The 20,872-nt window shown below is 40.1% G+C and overlaps 2 protein-coding genes across 3 annotated transcripts in view; one reads left to right on the top strand and one right to left on the bottom strand.

The window, feature by feature from the left end:
• Nucleotides 1-20,872, top strand: part of cenpp (centromere protein P) — a 186,795-nt gene that overhangs the window by 102,767 nt on the left and 63,156 nt on the right. The window lies entirely within an intron of this gene.
• On the bottom strand, nucleotides 10-8,473 carry aspn (asporin (LRR class 1)). The gene is made up of 8 exons (XM_060910669.1): nucleotides 8,247-8,473; nucleotides 6,832-7,105; nucleotides 6,613-6,725; nucleotides 6,176-6,389; nucleotides 3,610-3,720; nucleotides 2,700-2,793; nucleotides 2,474-2,612; nucleotides 10-856 (listed from the first exon to the last, which is right to left on the bottom strand). The coding sequence occupies exons 2-8, from the start codon at nucleotides 7,067-7,069 to the stop codon at nucleotides 656-658; spliced, it is 1,110 nt and encodes a 369-aa protein (XP_060766652.1). The 5' UTR covers nucleotides 7,070-7,105; nucleotides 8,247-8,473; the 3' UTR covers nucleotides 10-655.

Raw genomic sequence — 20,872 nt, 5'->3', positions numbered from 1 at the left:
CTTGCTTTACCTCTTCAAAAAAAAAAGGTGAAATAAACCAGGGTTGTGAGGATGGCTGTTTCATCTGAGTCTAAATACTCCTGGTGTAAATGACAAACATTTGTTTTACCAGGTTTTTCTTTCTGTTTATTCACAAAACACTTTTTTTTGACATTTCAACAATAGCTTGACACAATTGTGGTTATAGATTATTTCATAGTTTACAAGTCTTAGTCTACATTAGAGATCTGCATTGTGTATCTCAAGTACTTTATGCTCATTTAACATAATAATGACAATGAAACAATTTAAAGTTTACTAACAATGTCTACAGATTATACAGTTTTAAAAATTTTATTTTAATTCAGCAATTCTACTGATAACCAACAGATTCTGCATGAAGGTATAAATATATTATAACAATGATTGCACCCAATGTAGCTACTCTTATTACCTGTGGTCCCAATAAACCAGGTTAAATAGGTTCCAGCAAAAATGCCTGGTGAATATTCTGTTCCATAATTATCATCACAGGGTGTTTTTCAAGTAAACTACTAGTTCATCAGCAGATGTGGATGTACGATGCAACCTGACTAAGGGATTAACATCCCAATTATTAACTGAAAGACATGATCAGATATATGTTGAGTTGCTGCCCTCCAGTGGAATCTCGTGCTCACTTTCGTCTAAAGTTGCCGAGTTGCAGAGATCTCTGGCCAGATACACAGCGGAAGGTGACTGGTTGGATCTGCCAGTATTTCACAGGATTGGCAAATAGGCTGATTCCTGAGTAGAGAACCTTCTTTGCCTTAGTTCTTGTTGGACAGAAGGCATTCACTCCCACATTGGTAATGCTATTAGCATGGAGGTACACCACCTAATGGCACATGTTAAACAAAGAAGTCGCATTTGGTGGTTGTGCTATTGTGTGACTTGTCAGTTTTGCCATATTTATATACTTTATACAGGGTGCTTTTAAAAGTACAACATTTGTTAAAAGTACAACAAAATATTAAATCAGTCTACATCAAAATACAGTATGTGCCATTGAAAGAGATTATAAATTGAATTTGCTGATAGCTGCATATACCCTGAAATACAAAGTATGTCATAGTTTTGTTTATAGGTTCATGTACATTTTGTTTAATTAAGCAATATCGCATGTGCAAGAGTGCACACACTGAATATCAGCACAGCTGTAATTAGCGGGTTCATGCCTATAGCCAAATCACAGCTGTGCTGATATTCAGTGTGTGCAAGAAATTAACCCAGAAGAGGACAGCTCACTTTTCACCATTCACGGTTCATTTTCAGGCAAAAAAAAAACCAACCAAGACATTTAGGCATGGAAAGTTAGTCCATGGAATTTTAGTCTTGGCCAGTTCTCACACACGAGACAGCTCCTCTATCAAACGATAGCTGCCAGACAAGAAGAACGATTGCCGTCACATGCGTTCTCTGAAGGACATTACACCAGTTGACCGCGTTTTTCTAACTGCTTGAACATGCAGCATCAGGGTGCGGCATAACACACTCTGAGGAAAGTGCTATCCGCCCACCTACACAAGAACAAGCTCACAGATGCCCATGATCGGCTCTGGTTGCTGTAATTGACTGTGGAGAGATTATGCCACCCCTCCCTCCCTGAGTACAGGCCAGTTTTGCTGTCTTGAGCTGCTGAACAGTTGAAGACTGGAAAACGACCAGGGGATCAGCAGTTTCTGAAATAGTCTAACCAGCCCATATGGTACCAACATCTATGCCATGATCAAAGTCACAGAGATCAAAATTTTTCTTCATTATAATGTTTGATATAAATTTTACTGAAGCTTTTGCCCTGTATCTCCATGATTTTATGCATCGGGCTGCTGCTACATAATTGGCGGATTGGATAACTGCATGAATGAGCAGGTGTACAAGTGATCCTGTTAAAATAGTGTGTGTGTGTGTGTGTATGTGTGTGTGTGTATATATATATATATATATATATATATATATATATATATATATATAAAATGTATACTTAACGAGTGAAATATTTTTCAACACAAAAGAATTTTAATTTTGAACCAGTTCGCCATTTTGACAACGCGTGTCACATCAGTGGAAAAGTACTGGGAGTGACGTCATTAATATCCTCACAAGTGAAGATGTTGGGAAAATATGTCACTCAGGTCCCTGATATATTTCATATAAAAAATTAGTTTTTCAACACGAGAAGATAAACTTCATATCTTCAAGCCTACATGTAATTTTCTTTTTATTATATACCAGTAGACACATTCACAAACAAACACTACGCAAGTTAATCAAAACAATTCATCAATATGCTGACTAGTGAGAGTATTGGAAAATATGTTACTCAGCGTCCCAGATGTAGTTCGTATGAAAAATACGAGTGGCGTATTTCCCAGTGAAACACTCATGTCTATATAATAAAATCCATCATCTTGCATTTGCATATTTAACACCATTTTGCAAAACCTTGGCTTACCTGTAAATACTTAAGCGTGTTCAAACCTGGGGGAATATTTTTCAGCCTGTTGTTATCCAAATGAATTTCTCTGATTTTGGGAATATATGCTAAGGTTCCATTCTCCACAAATTTGATCTGGTTGAAACCCAACCCCAACCTGCAGTACATAGAGACAACAACATTTTTCATAAATGTCTGTTTCTATGGCCAGGTAGATGCTATGACTGTAACATTGTGTGTTTACCTCAGCAAATGTTTGTATCGGATCAAGTCTTCTACCTCAACTTTAGCAATTTTGTTATAGTCCAAGTGAAGCTCAGTGAGAGAAGAGGGCAGATCTGTGAATATAAATAAAGTGCAATGAGTAGCCTAAATAAATGTTTCTTAAAATTAGTGAGAACAGATTCTTCTTTCCGGCACTAAGAAACCATATTCAGCTTTTCAAGCGCTTCGTAATGCACTGCAAAAATGTGAAAACTGAATTTGAGGAGAAAATGACTTAATACTGGTGAAATTATCTTGCTTCATGGACAGATATTTTAACTTGATAAGACATCTTAAAATAAGTTGGTTGCAATTTAGAACTAGGTTTCATAATCTCAGAATTGGTGTCTTGTATTCTCATAGGAAATGCTAGATCGTTTCAGCTATTTTCAAGATATTTTCACTTGCTAAGATATCATTTTTTGCAGTGTGAATAAAATTATAATTGTTTATGTCTAGCTATTGTTCCTATTAAAAGTCAGATATTGTTAAGACATGGCAAAATCATAAAAGGTTCTGAAATTTTTTTGTAAGTATGTCAGTTTAATACTGTGCTCTCCTCCTCTGCAGTATCTACATTCTTTCCCAAGCCACATGATTATTTACTTTTTCTAAATGAACAATTTCCATATAAACACAAGCATTGTGGATCCACCCTTGGTTTTTACTAAAACCAAGATTTACAGCTCAGTATGTCTTAAAACATTGTTGCATTTCAGTATTTTAATATATTAACACATTGTATTTTAACAAAGTATTGTGAATGTTTAATACTTTCAAATTAATGTTATAATTATACAATATTAGTTATTTCAGTGTTCAAAATAATTAAAAAGAATTTTTTTTCATTTGTCAAAAACCTGTAACCATGCAGTTGGGGAAGACGTTACCTTTTGGTATTGCTGTGAGCCGTGCCTCTGCAATTCTCAGGTAAAGGGTCGCCATATCATTAAAAGCTCCTAGTTCAATCCCACTGTTGGCAATAGGATTAGCGCTCATTTCTGGGGGAATAATGTACTGAAATATCAGTGAGCCTGAACATTTAACAGATTATACATGCTGTGTATGAAGGCCCCCCCCCCACACACACACACAAAATAAATATATATATATATATAAAATGTGTGTGTGTGTGTGTGGTTAAAATTGTATTAAATTAAAACATGCTTCCAGTTTATAGTTTGCCTCGACACTAGTTTGATCAGATACGTTCTATAGGGTTGTAACCCATGATGCAATGAACCTGCATTGCAGGAGAACTGCGTTATCAGTGCTTATAGGTTGTGAGAATGGCTTGGAACCCGGAAGTTTTGAAATGATCAAATTGGTTTGTTTTGTCTCGAGAAAAAACCCCCGCAGAATCACAAAATATATTAAACTAAATCACTTTTATATCTAAAAAAAATTTCCCAGTCAGGAAGAGGATTTCCTTATCTATGCTGGCATTATGTTTTTGTCAGGCTTTTCCAAATAATTTACATTTTGAGTTATTAATCTTACATGCTGGATAAACTTCAAATAAACATTGGTGTTGGCGGCACAGTAATATACTGCCTCATGCCCCTAGGGTCCCTGGTTGAGTCCTGTATGTACAGTTTTGCATGTTCTCCCTGTCTCTGCATGAGTTTCCTCTGGGTTTACCTGTTTCTTCCCACCTCCCAGAAACAGGCTGGTATGTGGCATCAGGGATGCAGGAATCATAAATGTCAAATGTGATAGGTTAATGTTGATTTGAAACAAAAGCCTTGGTCACAACCGGCCGTACGTGCTCCTACGGCCGGTCTACGTGCAAAAAAACACAAGAAACGCACAGAGGTCGCGCGTGTGACGTGCTGATTTTCGAGCCGTAGACTGGCCGCAGACCGGCCGCAGAGGTTCTTTGTCATGTCAAACAAACTCTACGGGCGCTTACGTTTTTTTCAGGTTGCAAGACAAACTTACGGCCAACGTGCGTCTTTCTCCATGAACAAAAAAAACGCAGCGATTTGGGAAACGCCAAAACTCGCACAGCCAAAAAGTCGTACGTCCGGTTGTGACCTAGGCTAAATATGAATAAAACATAGAATAAAATACAAACTCAAAAACTATACAATATACTACATTTTTAGGTTTGTTGTTGTTGTTATTATTATATTGCCTCACAGCAAGAAGGTCCTGGGTTCGAGGTCAGCGGCCAGCGAGGGCCTTTCTGTGTGGAGTTTGCATGTTCTTTGTGTGTCTGCATGGTTTTCCTCCGGGTGCTCCGGTTTCCCCCACAGTCCAAAGACATGCAAGTTATAATTGGTGGCTCTAAATTGACCGTAGGTGTGAATGGCTGTTTGTCTCTGTGTCAGACCCGCGATGATCTGGCGACTTGTCCAGGGTGTACCCCGCCTTTCGCCCGTAGTCAGCTGGGATAGGCTCCAGCTTGCCTGCGACCCTGTAGAACAGGATAAGCAGCTACAGATAATGGATGGATGGATTATTATTTTAAGCAGCTGCAGTACTTCCTGTGTCCTTCAGTGGCTACATCTACGATTTAGCCTCATTTATAATTTTTAATCCTTTGGTACAATGATATGGGAGGTACATGAAAATTGGGAGGTTTGCTTTTTGAGCAAAACATGAATAAAATTTGCCTGACAAAGTAAATGCGCATCTGTTAGTTAATCGCCTTTTATTTTACTTTTACTTTGCAACAACTTTGTCAAGGTGAACCTTGTCTTGTGAGCCAATAAAAAAAAAAAAAAAAAAACAATTAGGCCAGGCTGGGGGGGTGTTTGGTCAGTTTTTTTTTTTTTTTTTTTAAAGGATCTGTTTATTATCAAGTAGTGATATCACTAGTCTTCTGTCTTGACACATATCCAGAAAAACAACTGACTTTTGGTCAAAAGATTTTTTTTTTCCTTTTACTTGCTGCTTACTAGGATTTTCTTGTTAGAAAGATGATGAAAAGGAATGAATAAACATTGTCTGTCTTGTGCTTGCTTACTTTACTCAATTTACAGTTTTCCCACATGAACAATGTGGTATAACACTTGAATTGTTTGCACATTCGCACATTACTGCCCTTCTGCTGCTACGTCTGATCGTTTCCTTATTTTTGTATTACACTACCTATTTTGCACTATATTTACTTTTATTTTGTACTATACTGGGTGTTTTTTTTGTTGCTTTTGCTTTTCTTCGCTTTTATTTTTGCACTATATTGCCTTTACCTTGTATTACTTCTTCCGCCTATTTATTTATTTGTAATTGGCATTCATGGTGGACAGCAAACTAAGAATTTCATTGTGCAAGTGGACATGTCCTTACTGTGCATACTGTATGACAATAAACACTTTGAACTTGAATAAATGTACTAATGACTAACCAGTGCACCAAGAGAGGTCTTGGATAATGTGCATTTTCTCTTATAAGAGTATTTTTTTTTTTATACATCATATTTCTATTATTTCAGAAGACACAAAACCGTACCTAGAACATGCAAGGACTGCATTCCTTTAAAAGCGTCCTTTTGGATTCTGCTGATCTTATTGTCATGGATTCTTAGCTCCAAGATGTTTTTTGGCAGATTTTCAGGTATTTGTGTCAGGAGGTTATATGATAAGTAGAGTAGACGGAGTTTCCCCATGTTTTGGAAAGCCTTTGGATGAATCTTTGAAATCTGGTTATTAACCAGAAACAAGGCCTGTAGGAAGAAATGCAAAAAAATGCAAAGGACATACCATAACTGATATAGTTTTAACTTAAGATGAAATACTGAAGATTAGATGTTGGTGTGTACATAGTATGCTTGTAGATCATACATTTGGCATTTTCTGATTTCTTGATCACTTTTAAACTCGCACAGGAACCAAGACATTAAGTAGCCATTTGTAATAGTAAAATAGTAAATCAGTCATTTATCTTACATAGAGATTACTCAGTTTTTTAAAATCGCCCTCCTTGATTTCAGTGATATCGTTGTTTTGCAGATCAATCATTAGCGTGTCTTCTGGAATGTCACGTGGCACTGATGTCAAACCTATTAAAAATATAAACGCACAAGTGATCCATCATTATGCTAATTAGGAATTTCCTGTAGGCTGTAGATGGTCCAGCAGGGGGGAAAAAAAAAAAAAATCTGTTACCTAGATCTGAACACTGAACTACCCTTCTGAAGCACTGGCAGCCAAAAGGGCAGTCTGTAATAAAGTTGTCTTCAATATCATTGTCATCATCATCATCATCATTGTCATCGTCATCATCATCACTCTCACTGTCCTGTTGCATTATGTCATGAATCTTCAACAACTCCATGATGTTTATTGGCTTGTATGGTTTTCCGTGGCACAGGAAAAGTAAGGTGAACAACAAAATCACTCTCATTGTGGAGATTAGGTCAGGATGTTTAGGGCCTGTGAACTGAAAAAAATACATGTATTTGTGCAGATTGTTCATTTGATCACATTATAGGAAATCTGTTTTGATATGTTTCTAAATACTGTCTGCTGGGTATTAGTATTGTATTAGTTGTGTTAATGTACCAGGTATTAAAGATTTACAACTAATAGGTTGTTTTTTCTATAGGTGTTTTGAAAGAATAATTCAGCTGGCTCAATCAAAAAAAAAAAAAGTTTTGCCATTCAAAAATGGGCTTACAAATTGCACATACCAAGATGTAGAGGAATATAGCCATTAAAATAAGTCACTTTCCTGTATAAGCTGCAGCACCAGCTAGAGGGCAGTAAACACTCATAGTCTGTAAAAATTGCTCGTTTGAAATATTCTTTTGCTCCCCTTCTCATCTTCCTTCCATGACCACAACCTAAAATTGTTGCTTTAGCTTCATGTTCATACAAGTTTACTGCCAGGCCATTTATGTTTATAATATGTCTAAATACCAATTAAAATAGAAGTGTCAAAATTAAATACAAGCAGAAAAAATATACACATTAACAGTATTAACTGTATTTGAGACCATTACACAATATAAAAATAAGTAAAATCAAAAGGATTAATGTGATATTTCTGCTCTTAGAAACATCAGGTATATCCAAAAATCATTTAAGTTCTACAGAGAATATCAAGGACCTTAAAAATAGAATTGTGACAAAAATGCAATTAAGCATATTGCAACATATTTCTAATACTATTCTCACTTTTAAAAAGTATTTAATATGAATTATTTTTAAATACTCTTTCTAGTGAAAATATTATTTTAAGTTATAACTGTGAGCTGTTGGCTAGACTTGTTTCCTAGATTAAGTTTTTCTCATCAACAGGCAATAAATAGAGTTGTAGAAATGGATATATGTATAAAATTCACTTTATTGATTTCATGAGCATCTTCAGCATCTTGATTAATGTGCCTCTGTTGAGTCAAGATGCTAAAGTTTGTAGTACTTATTGTGAATAACTTAATGGCACATACAGAGATGATACTGAATTATTGATATTAGAATAAAGCGCACAAAAGGAAATATTCAGTAACGTAAATTATAACTCGGTTCAGAATCAGTTCAGTATCAATAAATCAATGCTTTATGTAAAAGAAAAGCCATACCTGAGAAATAAGTGTTATCCTTGTTAAACTCCAAAATCCTGCAGGAGTAACATTTAAAATGCTGATCTCAAATTCCTGCACAAAAAAGAATATGCTGAAAAGAGTTCCTGAATGGACATGAAAATACCAGTTGAGCTACGCATGGAAAGACATCACACACTGATCACAGTGTCAGTCAAGTCTTAAGTCCTGCTGAATACATAATATTGCGTGTCATATGTTTCTCATCACTGCTTGAAAACTGGCCAAAACTGTAAACTTTTATGTTCAAGCTGTTATTACAATCCTTATAAAGGGTATTGGGGTAGGTCCTGGCAATCCTTTACACTCTGAGTGGGCGTCTTTTTGGCATTTTAAAATTTAAATGCTTTTGCTTCTACCTTTTTTTTTAAAATCATTATTGTGAGAAAGATCCATGTTCAGTAAAACTACTAAGCAGGCAATAGCCATTCAGTCATTACTGTTTCAAAATATTTTGTCTATTGATCTATCTAATACCCTGATATTTGGAAACGTATATGTATTTTACATTTAAGAGAAAATATCCACTATACATATTTCAACCAATAATACATTAAAAAGCCATATTTTTAAGTTATTGAAACTAGTTGTTAATTGGAATAAGTTGTATAAACATACAATTAAAATAAATCTACCCTAATACTGAAAAGAAGAGCAAAAATAACTATAAAATCTCATTTAAAAAATAATAATAATAAAAATTTATACCAGTTAATTAGTTAAACTGCTATAACCTGAAGTGCTAATAACACCTAAATGTCAAATGGAATGATTATAAGTATATGGTATGGCTAAAGTCTTGTGTAACAGTTTCCAGGGAATATATTACAATGTGCTTACAACAGCACAAATTTACTTAGGGCTGTATTTATGGCATGCTCACAGAGCCAAGTGTGGGAAGGTCTGGCCAGGGTACTTGTATACTGAAAGTCTTCTCCATTAAGTATATATTTTTTTCTCTCTTAACCTCACATGCTTGTTTTTTTCTTTCCTAAAGCAGTTATCAAACAGCTATACCAGTTCATTTATGTATCAAAGAAACAATTCACCAGCTACCTCGATAGCGACCCATGCACCTTCGTGCAATTATCTAATCAGCCAGTCATGATGCAGTAGTGCAGTGCATAAGATAATGGAGATACAGGTCCGGTGCTTTAGTTAATGCATTGAGGAGTAATGGGAAAAGAATGTCAGAAAATGGCTGGTACTGACAGGATGACTCAAATAACCACTCTTTACAACTGTGGTGAGCAGAAAAGTATCTTGCATTTCACATTCCACATCATTGCCGTTGCCTCATTTTCCTGTGTAATGTAATATATGGTATGTGGTTCGGTAGGTAGATCCTTGGTCCTAAAAAAAAAAAAAAGTCTGATTATTTACCAAAAAAGCATCTTACAAATAGATATTGCTAATTGTATAATCATAGAAAAATACTCAGGCTTTTGTTTTGTTTCAAAGTAATTTAAAGAAATATTCAGACTGTTCTAATTTACATATGCATTTATTGTTTCTATAGTAAGAAATCATTCGCAGGAAACTTGTATGGTAGATTTTCTCAGTAAACCAAGCTAATTGCAATCTTTGGCAAATTGCTGTGGTATAAGAGAATAAAACACTAACAACTCTTTGACTTTGGGAAACAGGAACTGGGAGCAGGCTTCAGAACAGGTGTATTCTCTTTATCGTTCACACTTTTCAGTGACTAATAATGAAACACACACACAGTAGGGTGTCATAGCTGTGTCTCTCATTCCTGGTTTTCTCCAAGACACACAGAGACACAGGTAAATAGACAGCCAGTAATTAGATATAGGTGCACCCCATCACATGTTGCCTGGTTCAACCTGACTCCTTGCCATTCACAGCTGATGCTCGAACACACCCCTGCTGCCACGTACCCCCACCGCCCGACACAGCAGCAGACGCTTCTCCCCTTTCAGCACCTGGGGCGAAATGGCCCCCAGCCCTGTGTCCGATGCATCGGTCTCCAAAACAAAAGAGAGAGAAAAGTCAGGAGAATGCAACAGCGGGTCCCTACACAAAACCACTTTTACCTGAGCAAAAGCCCGTTTGCACGTCTCTGTCCACTGGACTGGATCTGGCGCCCGCTTTTTAGTAAGGTCAGTTAGCGGGAGTCCAAAAAGTTAGGCACGAACTGCCTATAATAGTCAGCCAGCCTCAGGAACTGCCTAACCCCCTTTTTGGTCTTAGGTCTCAGGCAGGCTGCAATCACTGCAGTCTTATCGATTTGGGGACGCACATGACCCAAATGGAAGCCCAGACACTGTACTTCCACCTGTCCAATTGCACATTTTTTTCAGGTTTGTTGTGAGCCCAGCATCCGTCAGCGACCTCCGGACCACTCTGAGATGTTGTAGACGCCGGTCCCAATCATTACTATAAATGATTGTCATCTAAGTAAGCCGCCACATACACATTGTGGGGATGGAGAATTCGGTCTATGAGATGCTGAAATGTCGCTAGGGTCCCCAAACAACCCAAGAGGAAGGGTGACAAATTGGTGTAAACCAAACAGAGTGGAAAAGGCTGTTTTTGCATGGATAATGGAGTGAAGGGGATCTGCCAATATCCCTTTGTTAAATCCAGTGTCGAGTAAAAGCCAGGCACGCCTAACCGATCAAGCAGCTTGTCAATGTGAGGCATCGGATAGGTGTCAGATTTAAACACCGCATTGACTTTTCTATAGTCCACGCAGAACCGGACCGACCCGGTTGCTCCAGTCATTGTGTGATTCCTCAATTACCCCCATCTTAAGCATAGCCTAGAGTTCGTCCCGAACTACATTTTTCTTGTGCTCAGGGAGCCAATATGGGCAGCTGCACACCACCACCCAGAGTCTTAATGTGGTGTTTTATGAGGCCAGCGTGACCAGTGAGGGGTGAGAACACATCGCAGAATTCCTCCTGCAACCTAATAACCTGTGCTCTCTGGGACAGTGAGAGGTGGTTTCCACAGGGGACTGGGGTGAATTGGGCCACACTTTTTAGACTTGCCTCTGGTCCCAGCTCCGCCCTCTACGGAACTACCATCGCCAAAACCTCAGGAACCTCTCTCCATGGTTTCGGAAGATTGAGGTGGTAAATTTGACGTGTTGCCCCAATGTGGACGTTTGACCTCATAGTCGAACTCCACAATTCACCATATGACCTCATCGAGCCCTTGCCACTTGGCAAGCAATTTTGAGCTTGAGGTGGGCAATAAAATGAGGACTTTATCTCCTGGTGCAAATTCCCTTAGCTGTGTCCCTCTGTTGTACAGGCGAGATTGACGTTCTTGGGCCTCTAGCAAATTCTTCTGGGTTATGGGACTTGGTGTGTGGAGTTTTGCTCTGAGGTCAAGAATGTATTGAATTTAATTTTTGCTTTGAGAAGGCTCCTCCTTCCAATTTTCTCTAATCGTGTCTAAGACGCCATAGGGCTTGCATCCATACAGCAATTCAGACGGGGGAAACCTGGTGGAGGCTTATGGGACCTCACGTACTGCAAACAGAGGGTCTCGCCACCTGTCCCATTTTTTAGCATCCCCATGAACGAACTTGCGAGTCATGCTTTTAAGTGTTTGATGTAATTGTTTGACCAGCCCATCCGTTTGCAGATGATGAACACTAGTACAAATCTATTTAATCCCCAATAATTTGCATAATTCATGCAGTGTGTGTGACAAAAGTAGTGCCTTGATCAGTCAGGATTTCTTTCAGAATCCCGACTCAGGGAGATAACGCAGAAAAGTGCCTCCACAATACTGTATGCTGAAATATTGCGGAGAGGCACTGCTTCTGGATATCCCGTTGCATAATCCACTATGACTAATACAAAGCAATACCCGCGTGCAGATCAATTGAATGGCCCAATGAGATCATGCCAATTCTTTTGAAGGGGATCTCAATTAATGGTAATGGGCGCAGTGGCACTTTTGGTGTGGCCACTGGATTTACCAGCTGGCATTCGCGACAAACCACACACCACCTGTGGACATAGGCACGAATCCCCGACCAGTAGAAACGTGCCATGAGATAATTTAGTGTTTTATCCTGCCCCAAATGTCCAGCCGTAGAATTATGATGAGCCGCATGGAATAAAAGTTCCCTACAGCTCTTTGGGACCAACAACTGTGTCCTCTTTAGTTTGAGTGTCCTGTGTCATTCAATATAGCCTATCTTTAATAATACAAAACTATGTGAAGGAGAGCGCAACATTAGGTGGGAGGATTTGGCCATCAATTACTTTCACTTGGTCAAAACCATGTTTGAGAAACTTGTTTATGTGTCTGTTCCAATGGGAAATCCCCTAAGGGATTCCCCGGAGAGAGAGAGGAGAGCTCTCTTCCCTCTCTGTGTCATCATGACTCGGAGCTGACGTGGACGGCCCTGAGACCGCCTCCCCAGCTAACATTGCGGCGGGACTCCCCCGTGACGTGCTACTGCAAGATCCACCCACTACTAATTGTTTCATTAATGTTTTAAACCCCAGCCAATCTGTTCCCAAGATCAGTGTGTGGGTGAGGCTTGGATTAACCGCCGCCTCCACACTATGCATTTCTCCTCAGAAGTGAATGGTGACGGGCATTAGCGGATATTTGTGAATTTCCCCATGTGCACACATTTGACTTTCACTAATTGTGCATTTCCCAGTACCCCGCATTGAATCAGGCTTTGATGCATGGAGGTCTGATTACAACCAGAATCTACCAAAGCCTGATGTGTACCCCCTTGAATACTCACAACTATCCTGTATGCCCCCGCTTGATCAGGGGAAGCTTGTGGTGCATCAGGGACGCGAATCAGTAGCCCCGCCTCCTTGCAGAAGCGTGGATTCCCCGCCTTCCCTCCATGCTGACAGACCTGGCCAGGCTCGCTCCCGGGTTCTGGGTGAGTTCACCTGTGGGGGGGGTTTAATGGTGACACAGACACAGAAGGAGAAAGGAGGGAAGACACAAGTTCAGAGAGCGGGTTCTGGGGGAATCCCCCCCCCCATTTCCGTGGGGCTGAGGTAAGGGAGGGGCGAGGAGAGAGAGTGGGAGAATTCAAAAGTGAGAGAGTAGAGAAGTTGTGGGAGCACTTGCTCCCTGAAATGCTGTCAGGTGGTCTTCGGTCAGCCAGGCTGCCTCCTCCAGCGATGCTGCTGGGTGACACCGGATCCACGTGGATGTCTCGCTCGGCAGTTGAGCGAAGAACTGCTCCAGTGTCACTTGCTCGATGATGGACTCGACGTCGCACTCGCCTGCCAGCGACCACTGTTGGCAGGTGTCCTGGGGCTGTTGCACGAATGCAAACAGTCAGCCCACTTCGCCATATGACAGCGAGCGGAAGCGCTGGCGCTGTTGTTCTGGGCTGCGGCTGACCCGCTGGAGAATGGCTCGCTTCAGGTTGGGGTACTCCAGCATGTTAGTGGCCAGGAGCTGCTGAGCCACGAGCTGGACTTCCCCCGAAAGGAGTGGCAATAGGTGAGCCACCCACTGTAAGGTTGATCCTGAGCTTGCCTCTGCACCACGCTCGAACAGCTCAAGGAAGGCTTCAGGGTCATTCTGTGGCCCCATCTTGACCAGCTGGACGGGCACGCTTGCCTCGAGGACGACTGTTGGAGCACCCATTGACTGGATCCAACTCCGGATCACCTGTCAGTCTTCTGCCTGGGCTTCGAGCAGAGCCCAGAAGCACTGCCCCTGATTTACTGACAGCGCAACGTGCTGGCGCTGGAGGTCGTTGGCAAGTGTTTGGAGGAGCTCTCTGACTGGTTCTGACTCCATAGCGCCGTTTGTTCCTCAGTCCTGGGTTTCGGCACCAGTGTAACAACCTTCTGACTTTGGGAAACCGAGGAACTGGGAGCAGGCTTTAGACAGGGTTCCCGCGGGGTTTTAAAAGGTAGTAAAAGGTAGTTAATTAAAATAGGCTAAATTATGGCCAGTAAAAAGTAGTAAAAGGTAGTAAACGTAATCTGACGTGGTAGTAAATTTTTTTGACCCCCATCCAACTGGGCCTATGTGTTTTCTAATTCGTTTAATTAACCTGCATGCCATAATATCCATAAATGACTACATTTGGGCGAATTTATTTTTATGTATCGAGGAGGACCGCAGTGAGGAGTTGGTGGCGCATGCGCATTGAATTCCAATAACGGTCGAATCCAGTATAAATTTATACCAGAGATTGTTTAGTACGAGACTGACTTTGTTTATACGGCTCTAGTCGAATCTATCTGTTAACCCGACTGGCGACATCTGCACGAGAATTAAACAATGGGGAAATGCAAATTTTCAGACCTCTGGCTGGAGGAACCTGATTTTAAAGACTGGCTAAAGGCGGTAGATGGCAATCGGCGAGAGGCGTTCATTGAAAAGTTGATCGAGGCACATGTAATGCGTTGTGTGCACGCGCGCGCGCGCCTGGTGCGTTGTGTGCGCGCACGCTTGGTGCATTGTGTGCGCGCGCGCCTGGTGCGTTGTGTGTGCGCGCGCGCGCCTGGTGCGTTGTGTTGTGTGCGCGCGCGCGCCTGGTGCGTTGTGTGCGCGCCATTTGAGGCATCCAAAATGTGATGAGCAAATCTGTTGAACTGTTCAAATGATTAAGATTAACCCTCTAAAACACTGATCTCTGGGAGGAAGGTGTTGACTCTGCCCACGGGCCTTCACGACTACAGGACTGGTGCAAATGACTATCTTAAGCAAACTTGGCAGTGTGTTGAGAGACTGCCAAAATAGGGCTTGGGTTATGTGTGTTTTGTATCTTTAGGGTGTGTGTCTTGTCTTTGTCATGTGTGTGTGCGCTTTGTGTGTGTGTGTGGGTTCGTGTTTGCCATTTGACCTGATCTAAATGTAATGAGTTGATGTACCTAAGCACATAAGATTTTTTGTGCAAATCTGTTCACCTGTTCAAAAGATTATTCCACAAACAAAATGTTGGCCATCTTGAAAGTGTTGGCCGACAAAATGTAATCAGATCTTGTACCTAATGGGAAGTGTTGACACACAAGGTTTAGTGCAAATCTGTGTACCCATTAAGAGGTTATGGGCCACAGTTTCACAGTTCAATAAAATTATAACTTGTATGTGGAAGTTTATTTTCTTTTATGCAAATATGCATTACTCCATGTGTAGCCCTAGCAATGGGAGGTTCTATTATGCGTCCAAAGGGAAAGAGTTACACTACTGGTACGTTCAGATTTTCTTTCTATCTTGTCTCATCAATCCAACTCTTTGGGTAGAGTTGTCACTAACTTATATGTAGCACATTCACTTGGACTAACACACACACTCAAAGATTACCTTGTTAAATTGTGAGAAAATGTCCAAATCCAAATTGTCGCTGTGGTAGTAAAAAAAATTGTGAAGGTATTAAAAAGGTAGTAAAAAGGTAGTAAATTCAACATAAAATATCTGTAGGAACCCTGTTAGAACAGGTGTGTTCTCTTTATTGTTCACACTTCAGTGACTAATAACGAAACATCCACACATGCGACAGTGTATCACAGCGCTCTCTTTTTCTTTCTCTCTCTCTCTCTCTCTCTCTCATATTCCTGGCTGTCCGCAAGACACATAGAGACACAGATTAATAGTCAGTCAGTAATTAGATACAGGTACACCTCATCACGTGCTACCTACTGGTTCAATCCGGCTCCTCGCCTTTCTCAGCTGACGCTCGGCCACAAACACTTAAAACATGCTGCCGTTGTAAAGTAATCCACTTCAATTTACATCAGGCAGTATCAGACCACCTTGTTGTGGATCATTTTCCTCAAACAGCATTCTCACTTGTGCTTTAATTACTTGCTTATTATTATAACACAAAATTTTGTTTTGTGGTAGAAACAAATGGATGTGTTGTGTCCATTCCATTGTACAATAGATCAGCCATTACAATTATAAGATTTTTTTCTGAAAGGTCAGAACTGCTGAAATAGAAAATTAATTAACATCATCTGACCAATCTGATTTAAGAATTCAACAGTGTTGTGATATAAACATGTACGGGGTATATAAAAAGAGGTTTTTTTTTGTAACTTGCAAATAAATACCACGGGCGATTGCTCTAAGACAACGAGGGAGGCTCAGCCTTCTCTAAAAATGACGAACATCGTGTAGGATGAATTGCGCTAGGCTTATGTTATAGCCGACCTTATAACATTGCTATTTCAGATCCAGAATCATAGAAATGTATGTGCTCAACCCACTACAGTGCGAAATCATTCCGTTATAACTTTCCCCAGTTCGCCTAATGTGTGCGTGAGTTTTTCCCCCTCGTCACAGCGTGATGCAGCCCAACCTCCGTGGACTTCAATGGCATTTGGGAGCTATGCGCTTTCAATATCAAAATGCAAGACGATTATTGGACAAATACTGCGAAAACGCCCGCCCACAGAGTCTCACGGACTCCCAGCCTCAGCGGACTTCAATGGCATTTGGGAGCTATGCGCTTTTCAATCTCAAAATGCAAGACGGTTATTGGACAAATACTGCGAAAATGCCTGCCTACAGACTCCAAGCCTCACAGTGGGAGGGACATGGCAGTTTCCGCGAGGAGACTGGTGATTGGTGAAAGCGGCCGGATATTTTCTTTGATTGACAGCTCGTTTCAAATATAGACAGGCAGCGGTGAATTTCAGTTCAGTCCCATGCGGATTCGCAAGTGCTGTGGTGTATTGTAAGAGCTCAGCTTACATTTTGATTTCATTCATTACATACGGTTTCTACCAGCTTTTTTAGTTTGTATATATTTTCAGTGTAAATATAGTGTTGTCAAGTTTGCTATCTTAGTTCCAGAAATTTCGTTTATTTGAGTGACTGAACTTGAGGGGGCTAGTCAGCTAGCAAGAAAGCTGCGCACGGATGCCAAGCATTGCTAATTTAATTTTGGCGAAGCCATTTGCCAGTCTTCCTTTCGAGGAAAAAATTAAAATTAAAGAGCAGGGTAGACCAACGCCTCAAATTGACTTGGTGAAAAAGGTAGGGAATAATACTCGTTCCTTTCAGCTCTCCTGGTACGAGAAAGTGAATTGGCTAACAGCAAGTGACCCACATCAACAACAGTAAATAGGCTACTTTAGTAATATGTCATGGATGGACCAAAAATATAGAATCTATTTAAAATGTTTATGCTGAGTATATTATATTGGAGTATATATTTTTCTGGATATGAATTAAACACAGCTACAATTTGGAAAACATTTTTAAACAAAAACACAGCCGAGAACATTTCACACTACAGACCTGGATTAAAAGTGAAGGGTTATCAAAATTGTCAATAAAACATTTCTCAGTCAAAATAAGTAAAATATAGGGAAAGTGTCATTGAATGAAATGTGTGGCACCCAGCTCTATGTTTGGCTCCCCAAGGTCAGTGCTTGTGCCTATTCCAGAACACTCTGCTGTTACTGCTGAGGTTCCTGACAAAGAGCTGCTTTCAATAATCAATTTTTAAACAACATGCCACAATTTTAAAATATAAAAAAAATATACCCCCCAACATCATGTAGGGGAGAGTGGGGTAAGATGAGCCACTTTTTACATTTTTCATCATAACTACATGTTAAAGCCATTTTTGCTTCCAGTCTACACACCATACCAAATTTCAAAGTGTACTGTTACTATCTGAGCAAAACATAATTGATAAGCTCTTATGGTTAGAGTGATATTACCTCTTGAAAAAAAAATGTCAAGTGTCTCAACTTACCCCATGCACGGGGTAAGATGAGCCACTGTGTGGGGTAAATTGAGCCAACACAAAACATGTTAGGTTAACAAAGTAAACAACTTTTATTATTAGAAATGCAATCAATGAATCAAGTCAAGTCAATCAAGTGGGGGATAGGGCCGTTGCATAGAGAAAGGGAGATGAAGAGAGAGGTGATAGAACGAGGGATAGATAGGGAGGGATAGATAGATGGATAGAGAGAGAGATATGCGTAGATAGATAGAAAGAGGGATGGTTAGAGAGGGAATGAGAGATATACTATATCACAGAAATTACTAAAACAGTAGAACAGTGCCAAAAAAATCTTATTTCTTTCAGTAGGTTAAAACATTGCTAAAACATGCAGCAATCATTCAATCATTTCATCATTATTCAATGTTCCAAGCGTTCAAATGGCAAGGGAACACCATTTGCCTCTCCCTCCGTGCTGTCCCCCCAACAGTAAAGGGGCGGGGCAATTTTTTCACAATATCCTGTCTTGACAGGACAGCCTCATCTTTCTCTTTGAAGACAAAGGTTGGCTTTCTTGCAGAGCCATGGCATGACCGGCTTCTTTTGAGAAATCTTGCCTCTATTTCGAAGACATCCAATTTGATTATCTGGCCAATGAAGAAATGCACTTTCTTCTTCCCCATGTATTTTGCCACAACCTAATCCCCCACATCGAACAACTGGTCTTCCTCATCTGATGTCATATATATATGTTGTCATATATGACCAGTAAATGTGAAAACTTAAGTGTCATCCATATTGGGTAAGCTCAGCCACCAATGGGGTAAGTTGAGCCAGTGGCTCAACTTGCCCCACATCTAATGGCTCATCTTACCCCATGGCCACCATTTTGTAGAAAAATGCTAATAAAGGGGATTAGGCTAATCAAAATTATTTTTATTAGCATTCATATCATAGCTTAGAAAGCCACTAACTTAACCCTAATGTGTCTAAATATTATTCTACTTTTGTCTTCTCTAAATCATCTTCACTGTGGACAAACATGGAATTGACTTAGAAAGCACAAAAACACATTTTTATAAATATGTCCCTCACTTAGTTTGACATGTGGTGCTCCTCTCCACAAGTGTAAGTAAATGGTCCTGGCCCCCTTTGAATGTGGTCACATGGTCACATTTGTTTACTGTTTCTTAGAAACAGGGGGTGGCTCATCTTACCCCCTGGCTCATCTTACCCCGCTCTCCCCTATATTGGACAGTAGGCTAATGGGCCAAAAGAACCTGTTATGTATGCTATATTTCCATTCCCTAACATTATTATTCCGTAAACGTTTAGGTTGATATAAGAGTGGGATAATCCACTGCGCATTGGTGTATAGAAAGTTAAACATGTGCGTAATGTTAATTAGAGCACAAACTGCAGGGTGTAGTCTTGAATATTTTATTCTTCTTTTAAGTAAACCCATCTGTTTTGAATGCTCTGTAAAACAACACAATAACAGCTAGATAGTATAATCAGAGTGTTTGAACAGCCTTTCCTCTGAAGTAAAGCTGAGGAAAACAACTTTGTAACATCTAAACTACACCACTTAACAACAAAAAGTCACCATTTAAATGAGCTGATATTTAAGAACCTTTGACTGGAAAATTACTGCAGTGATTAATGTGTTTCAGCTGGCAGCAATTCTTTTAACTCTAACTGATGCAGTGAGTAGCATCTCATTTCTTTAACAACCATGTTGGAAGATGTATCCCGTGGTCATGGAAAAGAGGTTACTGTGTTTCAGAAGGGTCAAATTAATTTCCTGTGTCCAGCAAAGAAATCAACTATTGAGATTGCTGAAATGACTGGAATTGAGTTGAGAAGTGTTCAACGCATTATTAAAACCTGGAAGTATTGTGGTTAATCATCAACTTTGTGAAAGAAATGTGGTCAGAATAAATTCTTGACTGGCCATGATCAGTGATCACTTAAATCATAAAAAATCGACAGTAGAACTCACCACTTTAAGAGTGTTTAACAGTGAAATTAAGAGTATTTCCATACACAATGTGATGAGAACTCACAGGGTTAGGACTAAAGAGCTGTGTGGCATGAGAAATCCACTTGTTAGTGAAACTAATTGGAAGAAAAGGTTTCAATTTGCTAGGGAGCATAAAGATTGGACTCTGGAGCAATGGAAAAAGGTTATGTGGTCTGATGAGTCCAGATTTACTCCATTCCAGTGATGGGCATGTTCCAGTAAGAAGGGAAGAGCATGAAGCAATGCACCCATCAAACATTGTGGCCACAGTACAATCGTCTGGAGGCAGTGTGGTGATCTGCGGTTGCTTCAGTTAGTCAGGTCGAGGCTCAGCAACGTTATGGGGCAAAAAAAATTTGTCAGCCGAAGACCTGAATATACTGAATGAGCAGGTTATCACATCAATGGATTTTTCTTCCCTGATGGCATGGGCATAAAGTTAGGGCTCAAATAGTGAAAGAGTGGTGCAGGGAGCATGAGGAATAATTTTTGCTCATGAATTGGCTACCACAGAGTCCTGACCTTAAAGTGCATATCACGGGTAAATTCAGCGGCAAGATCAATGTAATTCTCCGATTTTATATTAAACTTTGGTCAAATATCTGTCACATTTTGCATTTTGTGCAATTTTTTTACCTTGTGCAATACCAGAAAAATTCAGTTGAAATCAAGCCATTTGAGGCGAATTGGTCTGCCTCTGAAAAAACTTGGCATTTGGGATTAGTACTTATCGTTTTCCAAAAGACTGGACAATGAGAGAGAAATGGGAGCGCTTCGTGCGAGGCACCCCGAAAAATTGGCTACATGCTACAGACATTTGCGGTGCTCACTTCACAAGGCCTGACGACTTTGAGAACTATTTACAGTGGGAAATGGGCTTTGCGAGGCAACTTGATCTGAAAAAGACGCAGTTCCATCTGT

The sequence above is a fragment of the Neoarius graeffei genome, chromosome 26 (assembly GCF_027579695.1).
Source record: "Neoarius graeffei isolate fNeoGra1 chromosome 26, fNeoGra1.pri, whole genome shotgun sequence".
Classification (NCBI taxonomy): domain Eukaryota; kingdom Metazoa; phylum Chordata; class Actinopteri; order Siluriformes; family Ariidae; genus Neoarius; species Neoarius graeffei.
This window is presented reverse-complemented; position numbering and strand designations above follow the sequence as displayed.

Bases quoted from the DNA above. Each gene is read 5' to 3' on its own strand.
- aspn (XM_060910669.1), bottom strand. From the start codon at position 7,069: ATGAGAGTGATTTTGTTGTTCACCTTACTTTTCCTGTGCCACGGAAAA. The intron at 2,794-3,609 runs GTAACGTCTTCC...TTATATTCACAG, and splicing joins GCTCACAGCAATACCAAAAG to ATCTGCCCTCTTCTCTCACT. The intron at 2,613-2,699 runs GTAAACACACAA...TATGTACTGCAG, and splicing joins CGATACAAACATTTGCTGAG to GTTGGGGTTGGGTTTCAACC.